Here is a 15,140-nt window from a genome sequence, read left to right on the forward strand (position 1 = left end):
TATTTGTTTTATTCATATTAAAAAAAACAACACAATTATTTAAGAGCTTTATTAAGGAAAAAAATATTATAGACAATAACAGTATTTATTTAAATATGGGTTTTGGTCATCTAAACAAGCTGGTTCACTGCCGTACCTATAAAACAGTATTAAAAATTTTACCTTCAATACAAACATAGGACTAAAAAAAAATGTGAGCCGTCACGGGACGCCTAGTAAATGTGAAACATCGACATTATTTTGTAAAAGTAATATGCAGAAAAGAACAGAGTGTGATAGGAACCAGGTAAATATGTCATAATGATAAAATAAAATATTACGATTTTTTTCCAGATAACGATGACTATTTGTTGAATAAACATTATTTTCATTAAATATTTTTAATGTGAAATTTACGTACTGCATTTAGACTGTACCTTGTTTGATGTGTATATCATATAGCGTGGCGACGCGTCGCCACGGCATGCGTCGCCACGCCAGAAATCGGTTTTACGTGCGGCTATAGATGTTTCACATCAATAATTCAAAAAAATAACTTTATTATTAACTTAAATTCTAGGCTTATAATATATTTTTATTGATTTTACTCACGCAGATATTCTCGAGATATCGTTATCTGTTACCGCCAACGAGTCGTTACCGGTATGATATTGGAGTGTCGCTTCGTAAATCGCTCTGCCGGGGCTCAATATAATCTATAAATGTGTTACTAAACATCAATACAGTTTCCGCGATATATTATTTTGTGCTTTTTATCTGCTTCTTATTTGTAATTCAATGAAAACTTTATTCCCGGAAATAGTTGGATTTTAACGTAAATTCTTAAAAATATCTATTTTCATTATAAACTATATGCTACAACGAACTTCGTTTCGCGACATTTTTACCTTAGCCCTATTAAGAAGATACATACCAACATATGGAACAATTCGATATGTTTTGACTGTTCGCTTTTCCGGCATAAAAACCTAAGTACTAAATAAAACATTTTTCTTTCTAATTTTCCTCTCCACAAAATCCTTTCACAAGGAATATATATTTTTTAAAAAAATACTCAAATTCGTACAGCCTTCGAGTTTTGCGCTTAGCAACGTATACCTATATATTTTTTGGCTCTAGCAAGCAATATAACGTATATTGCAATTTATTTTTATTTCTATAGTCATAGATCAGACAATGATAAGTACATTTTTGCTAAGTATTACTTATTAATATCGAATGTTTCATATTTTATTAGTGCTTTCAAGATTTCTTAATTTAATTGCCTGGGTGGTAAAGTAATGTAATGTAGTAATTGTTAGCTTTTTCACTTTTAATTATGTACTTTAGTTGACGTGTTTTTTTACTCACAACCAGTTGGTAGTAGACGGAGTTCCTATAAGTATTCGAGTTCTGACCATCGCGTTTTATAACCCACTCTACTGATGTCAGCTTTCTCTCGGCACACTGACTTCTGATAAAATTAAAAATACGTTTAGATAAGGCAGCGTTCAAGTATTACGTCACTCAATTTTGGAGATTTTTGAACGCCCCCCATGATTTCAATGTAACCCGCCTTAACGTTTTTCTGTTCCCAATAGTACCGTAGTATAAAACGTTTATTTAGCACCCAGTGACTCATTAAATCTAAAGTTTGCCATTTATGTGGCGTAATGTATCGGAAAGTCGAAAATAAAATTAACATTAACGTATAATTCAATTCCCATCAAACCCCCTCCCACCCTAAAAATTCGATTCGTAATACGTGAACGCTCCCTAATAAAAAAAAGCCAAATTTGAATTTAGAATAACTTGTCATTTGACAGTAATGTCACGACATGTCACACGTCAGATGTTTTGCATAATAGCATTTATTATACAGAACTGGAGTTTTTTTTTGTTTTGAAGTTTGTATTAGAAATGTAATAAAGTCTCTTGGGATTTTAAAGAATATAAAATGCAATGTTTTCCAAGTAGAAACGAGTTATTTTTTTATTACTTATATTAAAAAGTTAGAGTTACTAATCAAATAAAACGCATATTGGCGTGTACTTAGTACTACACGCACAAATCAACTTGGCACCTGCGTGGAATGTGTTTCCCCTCCCACCACACCCCACCGCCTACCCCTCTCGCCCTTGACGCGACAGTACGATTAATAATTTAAATAAAACCGATCAGTAAATTAAATAAAAACTACCGTTACGTTTACGTCAGGTTTTTATTAACCTATGGATACAGAACTAATACAAAAAAATATAACTACATTTAACCCCCTTATTGATAAACGTTGATAATATAAATAATCAATAGATACCTACTATCGCGAGTGTCCTTAAAGCTTACTAAAATTTTTTATGCAGTTAGTACATCACTATGACGTCATTACAGGGAGGTGACTAGTTAACTTCTGCGTGTAGTACACGAATATAAGGTACTGAAAATTGCGATTTAAATTACCGTTTCTCCAATGTGATGTTGTTAATATAGTCGCACAATGCGTTGGCCACTCTAGAGTAATTGGGATCCTTTTTGTCTACGTCATGCCATTTGCTATTAGTGCAGGTACACCAATGGGGTAGAATTCCTGCGTCTTCGCAGCTTCGGGTGGACGGTATCTAGAAATAAATAAAAAATAATAAATGAATGGCGCTCAAAACTTTTGAGGTCTGGGCCTCAGATGTCTGTGTCTGTTTCTTAATTTGTTAATCTAATGGACAAATAGGCGATCAGCCTCCTGTGATTGTCATACGCCGTTGACTTTTTGTCCGGTTTCCTCACGATGTTTATCTTCACCATTCGAGCGAATGTTCGCATATAGAAAGTCCATTGGTGCACAGCCGGTGATCGAACCCACCACTTTAGGTATGAGAGTCGCACTGAAGCCATTAAACCAACACTGTTCAAATCTATAAATAAATATGTAATATAAATGTGGTAGAGGGTAAAGAGGGTAGTTATAAAAAATTAACTTATTTGCACTGTCATAACTTAATAATAAAAATACTCAGCTATCTCTTTCCATCACGGCGTACCCACAATTTGACGGAAAGAGAAGAAAGACTTAATCAAAAGAGTGCAAGACAGAATCAAGTTTTATAGGTTGCGAGCCACAGAGCATATTATAGGGATGCCAACAGCTTCGAATTTAATGACGTGGAATAAGTAAGTAAAATACCATGATGATCTTATGTTCCAAAATAAACGTATTTTATTTTTTATTTTATTGAAAACAACTTTTTTTTTAATTTCTATAAAATCGTCTTTTATCTATGAATCAATTACCGGTTCCAGCAAACTCAATCCCCGCAAAATATTAGCATTGGGCACAGTATAATCACTTGCGTGATCTTTCAGTCCAATTGCATCCAAAATCGTTGTGTGTATATCGAAAGGTGTTGTCAAGACTTTGGCGTTAGACCTTAGAGTCCAGATCGCATTGGGACGGTCCCGTTTCAGTATTTCCGGCAAAGTTATGGCCATAAACGGAAGACGTTCCTCCATTTTCCCCTGATATGTGTTACGCAATGGTGAGAACCTGCAAACATAGCAAACGTTTCTCTCAATCACTTATATTATTACCTACTGAATAATATCTTAATCTGTGGTTTTAACTAAAGTTCCGATTAACTTTAACTACAAAAAAAATCGAATCATTTATTCCAATAAAATAAAATATAAAGATGATTCTAGTTGCCCCTTCCGAAAGATAGTTTCGTATGGAAAAGAGTAAAAGTAAAAGTAACTCCCACACTTACTCTTTTATAATAGAATTTACAATATTTGTATACATTAGTTAGATAATTATATAAGAAAACAATGTACTCCTAGAATAAAACTTCTATACAGGTCTATTATTATATTGTTAGTATACATGTTCCTCACATATTTACAAATATCAAAACCGTAGAATATTATACAGTAAAGAGTAATAAAAAACAATAAAACATTGTGTAAGATAAACATAAAATTATGCGTTTGTAGTATTATAAAATAAATAAATCAGTGGCGCTACCACCTCTTTAGGTCTTGGCCTCAGATTTCTGAATCTGTTTCATGATCATTTTTAAATCTAATAGGCAAGTAGGTGATCAGGCTCCAGTGCCTGACACACGTCGACTTTTTGAGTCCAAGACATGTCGGTTTCCTCACGATGTTTTCCTTCACCGTTCGAGCAAATGCTAAATGCGCACATAGAAAGAAAATCCATTGGTGCACAGCCGGGGTTCGAACCTACGACCTCAGGGGTGAGAGTCGCACGTTGGAGCCACTAGGCCAACACTGCTGTTTGTGTTATTATACATAACAAAAATATGTTAAATTAGATCCGCAACCAATTGATTTTGTCACGAATTCTTATCTTGAATATAATCCACTAATTTGCAATATACTTGTTCATAAGTACTCTGTCACAATAAACCCCAAATAATAAAATATAGTGTAATAAATGTGTCTTTACAAAAGCAAATCTTATACCAAAAAAAGGGGTCTTAAAATAATCTAAGACTTAATTTCATACCTAGGTCCATGGTCTCCCATGAGTATGAACAGTGTATTTTCCAAAGCATTTGACGTCTTCAAATGCCTAAGTAAGCCCACTAAATCATCATCTACTGTCGATATGAGGTTGAACTCATCATGGCACACATCAGCTATGAACGTGAAGCAGAACTTCTTTGCTTGAACATTAAAGAACTGAAATAAGTCTATAATCTATAGCCACAGGAAAAAAAATGATTTTTGGTGTGGCCACACTAAACGTGTAATTAGATGTCAATGTCAATGTCAGCCAACTAGCTTAATTAGCCGTTCAATAAACAGCCTAGCCTCTCCTTCGTGCCTTCTCCATCTACACGACACTGGCGAAGTACCTTGTGCCCAGTTGGCACAAATTAAAGCCAAAAAAAAAAAAAACAGCCTAGCCTTTTAACTAAACGGTACGGTTTAACTAGCGGTCTGAAAGATGGGGTGGGATGAAAATTGTTCCTGATATAATTGACATAGCAACATCTAAAACCCCTAACAACGGGGCCATGGTATAAAACAGCATGTAACTACTCGTATGTAGTTTATATATTGAAAACAGAAATAATTAAATATTTCAACAACCTGCAATGTCAGATCCATTAACACCTTAAACTGCGGCGTATCGCCGATGCAGTAGCGGCCCTTTTTCCCATGCCACCATTTGGACCCGGCCTTTGTTTCTTCCATCAAAAACGGCCGCAAATAACGGTCCGCGGGCGATTTTTTGAACCCGTTGTATCGGTATTGAAACGAACCAATCCATGGCATGTCTTCATAATAAGCTGTTTGGTATCTAAAAAATCAAATTTCATGACGTATAATTGTGACGTCAAAAAAACAAATTTAATAACTTAACGATTGACATTGATATGTTCAATTAGAGTGTGGTGACAGCAACGAAAGCTTTGGTACAAAATTATTTAAACCAGGATGAATGAAATGTATTCCCTTTTCCATTTTCATTGTCAACAAATTAAATTCTGTTTTTCTTTTTCTTTTTTTTGTTTAACACTAAAAAAATGTTGAAATGTTTACCTTCTTGTTATAAAAAATGAACTGTTTGTGAAGATTTATAATTGGCCCATATTTGTTATGTATATATTCATCTATTTTTGTATTGTGCTGTGTATCTTCTGAATAAATAAATAATAAATTGTAATGTTCAACTACAAAACATACCCATTCTGCTTAAGAGTATTAAATATGAACAAATCAGGGTCCAAATGAATGTCCTTGGAGAATGTTTGCCTAGCCCTAGGGTGTTGCCATTCATGCTTTCCCGATAAAATGGGGAAAAGTGCGTCTGGCGTGCCATCTCCGACTATGTTGTATCTGCAATTTTTTTAACACGCTATTTTCCAACGCCGTTTCTATTTCTCTCGTTCTCATCTAATTCGACCTCTCATTGTAACAAGCGCTATCGGAAGTCGGATTCCAACAGTAGCTCTACTATATTTGTTACATACAAAAATTCCCCGACAAATATTTCATAGAAATACTAAAACAACATTATCTACTGATCTGTCTCTTTTCATCATAGCATAAATACAATTTGACAGATAAAGAAAAAAGATTACTTTAAAAGAGTATTATGTTTATGAATGCTCACCCATTTAGTATAACAGCTCCAAGCTCTTCGACCAAGACCTTATAACTCTTAGGCAGCTTACGCACGATGCCGTTGTATGAAGCCGAATCGAAGCCTAGTATGAGAACATTAAGGCTGTCAGACGAGATGTCCGGAGGTGTTAAAATGGGGCGAATACCGGCTTTATATCCTTGCCATTTACGAGATAGCAGATTAAAACTGGAATAGATAAATGGGCAGTTTAAATAATTGTGTCGACATTGTAATAGAGAAATAGGCAATTTGAATAATTATGTGGACTTTGTAACTGAGAAATAGGTAGTTTAAATATTTATTTATTTATTTATTTATTTATTCATAAGAAGATTCACAGCACAATACAAAAATAGATGAATATATACATAACAACATGGGCCAATTATAAATCTTCACAAATAGTTTAATTTGAATGAATATATATAACAAGAAGGTACCTAGACATTTCAAAAAATTTTAGTGTTAAACAAAACAATAACAATAAACAGAAAAACAGAATTTAATTTGTTGACAATGAAAATGAAGTCAATACACTTCATTCATCCTGGTTAAAATAATTTTGTACCAGAGCTCTCCTTGCTGCCTCCACACTCCAAGCGAACATGTCAATGTCCACCGTTGAGTTATTGAATTTGTTTGCTGCCCTAACCATAAAGTTCCTCCCTCTATAATTTGTGTTTACTCTCGGCACGTGCAATATGTTCATAATTCTAAGTGTTTTGTTATATGTTCGAAGGCTTATTTTACTCACTAGCTCAGTACAATCGACTTCGCCAGTAGCAATTTTCATAAGGTAGATAGTGTCCGCAATATCACGTCGTAATGACAATGGTAACATGTGAAAATGTTTACACCGGGCTCTGTAATCAGGCAGCGAAATTTTGGCCTTAAATTGCAAGTGCTTAAGAAATTTTTTTTGGATATTTTCAATTCTATTATTGTAAAAAGCATACTGAGGGTTCCAAACTTGTGATGCATACTCTAAGTTGCTTCTAACATACGCACAATATAGAATTTTCAATGTCTTTACTTGGGTAAAACTAGATGATGTTCTTAAAATAAAGCCAAGCATTTTGGTCGCTTTCCGTACAATACTATCTACATGTAAATCAAATATTAGCTTATTATCATGCAGAACTCCTAGATCCCTAATAACATCGACAGCCTCTAATGCAGAATTTTTAAGTTTGTATGTTATACTGATTTTATTACTTTTCCTAGTAAATGTCATACAAAAGCATTTCGAGACATTCAAATCCAGCTTGTTTCGAAAACAATAATCCTCAAATCGATTTAAATCTTCCTGGAGTTGTAATGCATCCTGCGCGTTTGTTATTATCTTCATAATTTTCATGTCGTCCGCATATAGTAATATTTTAGAATATTTAAAACATGATAGTATATCGTTCACAAATAGTATAAATAAGAGGGGTCCTAATAAGGAGCCCTGTGGAACACCTGAAGGAATAGACATCCAATTAGATGTATATCCTTGTAAAACGACCGCTTGTGAACGATTGTCAACGTATGACTTGAACCAGCGAAACAGGTCGCCGTGTATACCCATGGAAGCCAACTTAGTAAGCAAGATGTCATGATCAATACGATCAAAACATTTGCTGTAATCTGTGTAGATGACATCGACCTGCGCTCGCCTATCCATGCCACTCGATATGTATTCATTGGCAATAATAAGGTTTGAGACCGTAGATCGATTCCTTAAAAACCCGTGTTGTTCACTGGTGAGCTGAGGCTTTACAGCTGCATACACCTGTTGATATACAATTTTTTCAAAGATCTTGGCAATGAGACATAGTTTAGAAATTGGTCGGTAATTTTCAATATCACATTTATTGCCCTTTTTATGAACAGGAGTAATGAAAGCTGCTTTCCATATGTTAGGTACTAGACCTTTGCGTATGGAGAAATTAAATAAGTGCGAAAGTGGTTTTGACAAATTATCAGCACACTTCTTTAAGAATAGTGGTGGAATAAAATCGGGACCACCCGATTTTGAGAGATCTAGTTTTTTTAGCAATGCCGATATTTTTTTAGGTTGTATTTCGATTGCGGATATATTAGAGTCACTGTTTTGTGCATGTTGTGATGTGGTAGTTACGGTTGTGTATGGATTGTTGAAATTATCATTTCTATACGTAGACTTAAAGTATTTAACAAAAAGATTAGCGATATCTTCACCCTTGCTGGCTGTTTCGCTACAGTAATTCATAGTTTTCGGAAAGGAGTGGTTAAGTTTTTTACTTTTAATGTAAGACCAAAAATGTTTAGGATTAGTTATTATTGAATTTTCAGTTCTGCTAATATATTCATTGAAGCACTGTCTCTCAAGAATCTTGACACGTGACCTGAGAAGCGAAAAAGATTCATAATCCGAGAGGTTCTTGTACTTTTTAAACTTACGATGAAACTTAAATTTTTCCTTGATCATTTTAATTAAAGGTAATGTGTACCATTTAGGGTAATGATACAACTTATAAGTTTTCTTTGGTATATATTTATCTCTTAAGGTGTATAAAATTTCATAAAATGTTGATACAGCATCTTCCAAATCATTCGACGATAAAGTATTCTGCCAATTGTAGTTTCTTAGCTCATTGTTAATTTCTTCATAACTTCCTTTATTATACATGTATTTTACTATTCTGTTATCCTCAATAGTATCGGTAAGTAAAAACTCAGTTAAGATACATAAAGATTTGTGATGTGGGTCTTCAGGTAACAAGGGATCGTCACATGCACTGACTTTCACCGCAATATTAGAGAAAACCAGATCCAATATTCTGCCGTATACATTTCTTACATGATTATATTGGTTAAGATTACCAAGAATCAATGTATCCATTAACTCGATTTGTTGCAATCCGGAGTAGCCCTTCGGTTGGAGGCAAGTGTAATCATCGTCGCTCGTAGACCAGTCAATATGACTGAGATTAAAATCTCCTAAAATTAAAAATTTGTCATGTGGGTTTGAAAAAATTAATTCGTTTAATTTACGCGTAAAGTTACTTAGTTGGTCTAAAAAGGAGTTACCACAATTTTCGGCACAAAGGTATAAGGTACAGATGTGTAGATTTTGAATATTTTTTTGTTTTTTAGCTCCAGACGTAATTGTAATCCAAATGTCTTCAGCAGATGACCTCCATTCTACTCGCTCTCTTACTTTTAAATTGCGATTCACTGCCAGTAGGACCCCTCCGCCCTTGGTCTGTCTAGTTTTCTCATAATTTCTGTCACGTCTGAAGACCACGTATCTGTTGTCAAACATTTCGTTATTATAAATACCATCAACTAACCATGTTTCCGTAAAAGAAAGGATATCATATGAGTTTAACAAAATACTACTTAGAAGATTGCTGCACTTGGTACGTAAGCCACGTAGGTTTTGGTAGTATATATTCAAAGAATTGAAATCAAGTTATTGCCAATGCCTATGTAATATGTATATGCAATTTCAAACAATACATACATACACAACACGAAATAATGACGTTGTTCAATACAAATAAAATAAAATAAAAAGAACTGAATACTATACACATTATATATTACATGGAATTTGAGCTGTAACGATGATTTTTCGAAAGTTAAGTTATTTACTACGACTATAAGAGTAGACGATAGCATTTTCATGCAAGTTATATTATTAACAAGCATTGCTACTTTATCTATCGCCAGCTTACCGTCAAAATAATTAAATCCACATTGAGATAGCAGCCTATTTTCTTTACTGAATCCGTAAAAACATACAACAGTTATACGACTTGTAAATAATTCTTGATGAGATAGTGCAACTGTAAATAATATAAAATAATTCAGGTATGTATCGTATGTGCAAAAACACTTATATGTTTCATATAATATCAATTCGATGTACATTACTGAAAGTCTTAAATCAATATCAAAGTGAGTGAGACAATAATATATCCCGGTAAAATCATGCAAATTATTTAGTACCCTCAGCATGCGATAATAGCTTAATTTCGAAAACAGTGAGGCACAGCAGGATATGAGCCTTATGATTATAGCAGCAGAGTTGTATTTAGCAATCGTATTACTTGTGACAAACCGGTCAACCCAGAGCGAACAATAGAGAGGTCTGGTAACAATAATGTGTAAATGTAAAAAAATAATGGTAACAATAATAAAGCGTAATGATAATAATATAAAAAACTGAGCTGGATAAAATACCGTGCGAGAACAAAGTCACATTTCTCCTTTCGTTATTTTCTGAAGATCCTTGTCTGACTTTATTACACAAACTGGTGACGAGTCACTTCTTCGTGCTTGAATCTTGCAGTGCTTGACCCAAACATACCGCCAGCCCATTTCCTTGGCTAACTGCTTCGTCTTATTTAAAAGAACTTTGTTCCGGGTGGTCAGGTGATCGTTAGCAAATATTTTTGCGGAGCCTCTAAGTCCTAACAGGTTGGCAGATAGGGCGCTCTCCCTGTTAAAAGATCTCACAGCTGTCACGAAGTTCTCCTTAACATACCTGCTGTTGAAACACGCAACAATCGGCTTTGGGTGATTATAGTCTCTTGATGGTGTGCGGGCTATAAAGTTTAACTGCTGTTTCGTCACAGCAAAATTAACTTTGGATCCTATGCTTACTATTAAATCCAGCAGGTTTTCATTCGCGGTCTGTGGTATTCCCTTTAACTCAACGTTGTTCATTCTATTCCATTGCTCTGCCGCATCCCTTTCACATTCTAAGACATCAACTCTGCTTTGTAAACCATTAATAAGTTCTTTGGTTTTTTCTACTTCCAGAAGCCTATCCTCCATATTTTGTAGTCGTAACCCAAAGTCTTTAATTATTGTGCTAGCTTCGACTACTGAGGATTTCAGCTCAGAGAACTCATCTCTCATTAACTTTATCTGGCCTACAAGTTCTTCAAAGGCTGTCATTCTGGAGGACAGGGTTCTTATCTCTTCTAAGATCTTACTGGAAGGTTCATGCGTTGGAGAAAGTGTCGGTGTATTCACTTGTAGACATAGTCCCCCTGATTTACACTTAGGGCAACGCCAAGTAGATTTTCTGTCACCAAGTTTTCGATATCCTCCCTCTGTAATTCCTATACAATTGTAGTGGAACGTCTGTTTACATAATGAGCAAACTGCCCCATCAAGGAGGCCTTCATTGCATTCCCCACATTTCGTCATAGCTGTCCTGTTGTATTTGTTATTAAAGACAACGTCCAGAATAAAGCTCACAAATACACTCACAAAAAAAAAACACTAAAATTTAATAATATCCAAGTATTACTTTTAACGTAGGTTAATAACAGTTCCTTATAGATAATTAATTTCGCGATACGATTTTTTGTACACAAGGATACGTCCTATGCGTAAGGCGTTCCGCAGTAAACTGCGGAATAATAATAATTAATATATAATAATTGTGGAAGTTAATGGAATACTGAAGGATATAATTATATTTTTTTATTAATTAGCGTTTAGAAATATGCAGAGTTGTATAAACAAATTAATATGGCACTAACACTCTGGAGACTCAGTGCTAACTATGACTTACATATGTCAAATCCAATCAATCATATTTAGTGCCAAGTGTCTTACCCTTGACAAAAAATCCTTAACATAACTTGTAAAAAAACAAGTCTCGCAATTTTCATTTTTTCAACAGTAAAAAGTTTTGAGATCTATGAAGGTGTATTTAGGTCCTTAATAATTTATTACGTTAAACTTTACCCGACTAAGTTAGTTTGCAACGCCTGTTAAACATTACAACGCAACGCGTCATTGCTTAAAGTTACATAAGAAAAAATAATAATTTATTAATAGCACTATTGACAAATCAAATAAACCACTATTAACAACGGTTTTCAACTGATTCGACTTTCGCGTTGTTATAAATTCTGCGACATAATGACAATGGCAGCTGACAGAAAGACCAATTTTCTTGCATAAAATACACTTGCAGTTTTTTAAATAAGTTACTACCAGTATAGTTTCATAATGCTTACCCTTTCTTATCATATCCAAAACAAGACACTTTAAAATAATCGCTTTGATTCAATACGTATTTCTCATCGTTGAACAATTTCACGCCATCTGCGATTGTGTATGTGTGATCATCGACGTAAATTATATCTTTGTATGTACAAGATATGTCCTTCATAGTGTCGAGTATTTCTTTAGTAACATAGCATTCAGACATCTGGAAAATGTATGACAATATTCGCCTGATTTTGTGCTCGCACATATTTAATTTCCTATTTTATGTAGAAAATATTTTTTTACAATCAGTCAAGTCGAATTAGCAGCCAAATGCCAAAATATAATTTCAAAGAGTTTAACTCTGTTAATTAACAGGTGCGTCAAAATTTCATAACTATTGTATACGATAATATCATGAGAAGACTCATTGGAAAATTTATTTCAATAGTTCCTCTGTGAGTCAATAACAATTTTGGACGTTTCTTATATTACGAGGTCAAACTACTAATACTAACATTGCAAACAACCCAGTCTTTGCCCTTACAAACAATTTTAGGGAAATCTCGATTGAATTTCATGGCAACATCAGAAAACGGATCTAAATTCGGAAATGTACAGCCGATATCGGACGAAGTCTCTTCAAAAACATGCAACCTGTTAATTTAAATAATATTATTGAAAAGTTGATTTATTAGATTAAAGTAATTGAAACATGTATACCTTACATATAATTTTTATTTAATAAATCAAAAATTTGAAGATACGTTAACGATGACGCGTTCAATCACCAGTTGTAAAAAAAAAATCAAATATAGATAACAGTGGTATTTTATTATATTTACTGAGACAGATAAAAGAAAAAAACTTTGGCCGCCCGAACAGGGACTTGAACCCTGGACCCTTGGATTAAAAGTCCAATGCTCTACCGACTGAGCTATCCGGGCCATGCCGAGGAATACGAAAATATGCTATAAAAACACACACAATCTCTAATCAAATTTTACATTCTTTATACTTTAAAGAATTTGGTTTTTAATTTGTCTATTATTCATGAGCCATTAAAACATTATTATATTTTATTGTCTCATAGCACCATTTGAAGGTTTATGTTAATTCATTTTTTCACAAGAAATCATACTATTAATATAAAAGTACAAATTAATTTTTAAATTATCCAAAATAAATAATTAGGAAAAACAGTTTAATACATCAAAAAATTAAAACTTTTGACATTAAAAAAAATTAATATGTGACATATATCAACTGGCTATTGGCTAAAAAATCTAGTCATATCAAAGCAAGCAAGTCAAGTCCCAAATTTAGTATCTTATACTCAGTATATAACAGTTCAAAAACTGACTATACTTACGGGTTATTTCTTAACATATCATCATCCAACTTCCTATACATAAGAACATAAAAACCAGTCATTATAAAAGTAATCAGTATGAGGGTTGTCAGCATTTGAAACTTTTTAGAACCATTTTGAAACCATTTCATTACTTTAGATATCTGAAATTGTGTTTATAACATTTTACATTAAAGTCTTTAAACCATACTGGTTCATGTATAGTGCTTCTAAGAAAAGCCCACAAAATATCCTAGGACAAACTGTTTAGCAAAATGATAATTGAATGGAATTGTTACAAACAATGATTTGTTAACTTTGATGTACAACACTTAAACAGAATTATGCAACTTCTGTTTCTACACACTAAAATTATTATATATGCAAACGGGATGAGTTTAACAGTCATTACCTATTGAAAGAGATTTTTAAAATAAAGTCAACATGCATAATTAAATCATTTACATATTACTTTTAGTGGATTCAGTTTAAATGATTTAGGGAAGCTTAATATATATGTCCACTCTTAACATGTTATGTAGTTTACTAAAATTTGTAAAATTAATTTATATTGAAAATCTTGCAAGTAATATAAAATCTCGAAGAAACTATATAGCGGTAATTCCTAAAAACTTTTATCGTATTTAGTAATTAAACATTATATTTTATGCACAAGGACCATATAGGTATAGTTTTTTTTATAGAGCAGGGGGCAAACGGGCAGGAGGCTCACCTGATGTTAAGTGATACCGCCCATGGACTCCGTAAGAGCCTGAAGGTATGCAGTAAAGTATCGATAAAAAATAATCGTAACGAAACTCTAAAATCTATGTTTAAAAATTAGTAATTGACAATATTAAATCTGTGTTATGTGAATAAACATAACTATTTTATCAAATACGTAACATTGATAAGTGTAATACATACTTTCAAAATTAAAAAAATAATCTTCCATTTGAGATCCTTAGCGTCCTCCATGTTATTATTCATTTTGGCATAAAAACTAAAAAACAAACTAGTGATATCAACTGATATCACAGAATCTATGCAAGAGAGTAAAAAGTACTTAATATAGTAAATTATAAATCGTATTCAGTTGTAATCTTTAAGCGGCCTGCGGCAGGCGACGACGATGGCGCCGATAAATCGCGCGTTGAGCGGTTCCTTTTAAATTTTTGCCTAAGAAAAACGTTGAAATTATTGACGTTTTTTTTTTTCGAAAAAAGTTGTTGCTATAAATTTAATGTTTAACCAACAAAAGGGGAAAAATTGGTTGGTATTTAACATTAGTTAAGACCTTTTCACGTATGAATATGAATTTATATGCAACATAATTTATTTTACGGTTAATTGTTGATGAGATTGATTCAATGGTTGCTGGATCTATGTTAAGGTCTCAATTTTATTTTCAAAGATATATTCAAAACTTCAAATAAATGTAACATGTATTTTTAAATAGTAGGTACGTTACAATATGTAAAATGTTCTAAATTATATTAAAATAAAGAAGAAATAAATTTACACATAAAGTAATGACTGGCCAACTTATTTGTTGGGAATTACATAGGTAATCATATGGAGACTTAGACCTATTTACAGTGTGTTTTAATCTAATCAATTTACTTAAATAAGATAATTTGACACAACGGATATTGTTTGCATTTTTTGTAGTTTTTTCTTGCC

At 33.2% G+C, this 15,140-nt stretch overlaps 1 protein-coding gene and 1 non-coding gene across 4 annotated transcripts; both read right to left on the reverse strand.

The window, feature by feature from the left end:
* Positions 1–34: 34 nt before the first annotated feature.
* Positions 35–15,046, reverse strand: LOC110994941. 3 transcript variants are annotated; one of them, XM_022261878.2, is made up of 13 exons: positions 14,385–15,046; positions 13,479–13,621; positions 12,625–12,763; positions 12,136–12,329; positions 6,116–6,313; positions 5,686–5,838; positions 5,089–5,299; positions 4,499–4,674; positions 3,265–3,517; positions 2,440–2,597; positions 1,351–1,453; positions 592–695; positions 35–136 (listed from the first exon to the last, which is right to left on the reverse strand). In XM_022261878.2, exons 1-13 carry the CDS (start codon positions 14,445–14,447, stop codon positions 67–69), a joined length of 1,965 nt encoding a protein of 654 aa, XP_022117570.2. In that variant the 5' UTR covers positions 14,448–15,046; the 3' UTR covers positions 35–66. The 3 variants fall into 3 exon arrangements, with proteins under 3 accessions (XP_022117570.2, XP_045487276.1, XP_045487277.1); XM_045631320.1 differs by lacking the exon at positions 14,385–15,046 and having other exon boundaries at positions 13,479–14,162; XM_045631321.1 differs by lacking the exons at positions 35–136; positions 1,351–1,453 and having other exon boundaries at positions 612–695.
* Trnak-uuu lies at positions 12,981–13,053 on the reverse strand. The gene has a single exon. It is a non-coding gene; the product is annotated as a tRNA-Lys (tRNA).
* Positions 15,047–15,140: the final 94 nt, after the last annotated feature.

The sequence above is a fragment of the Pieris rapae genome, chromosome 15 (genome assembly GCF_905147795.1).
Source record: "Pieris rapae chromosome 15, ilPieRapa1.1, whole genome shotgun sequence".
NCBI classification, from domain to species: domain Eukaryota; kingdom Metazoa; phylum Arthropoda; class Insecta; order Lepidoptera; family Pieridae; genus Pieris; species Pieris rapae.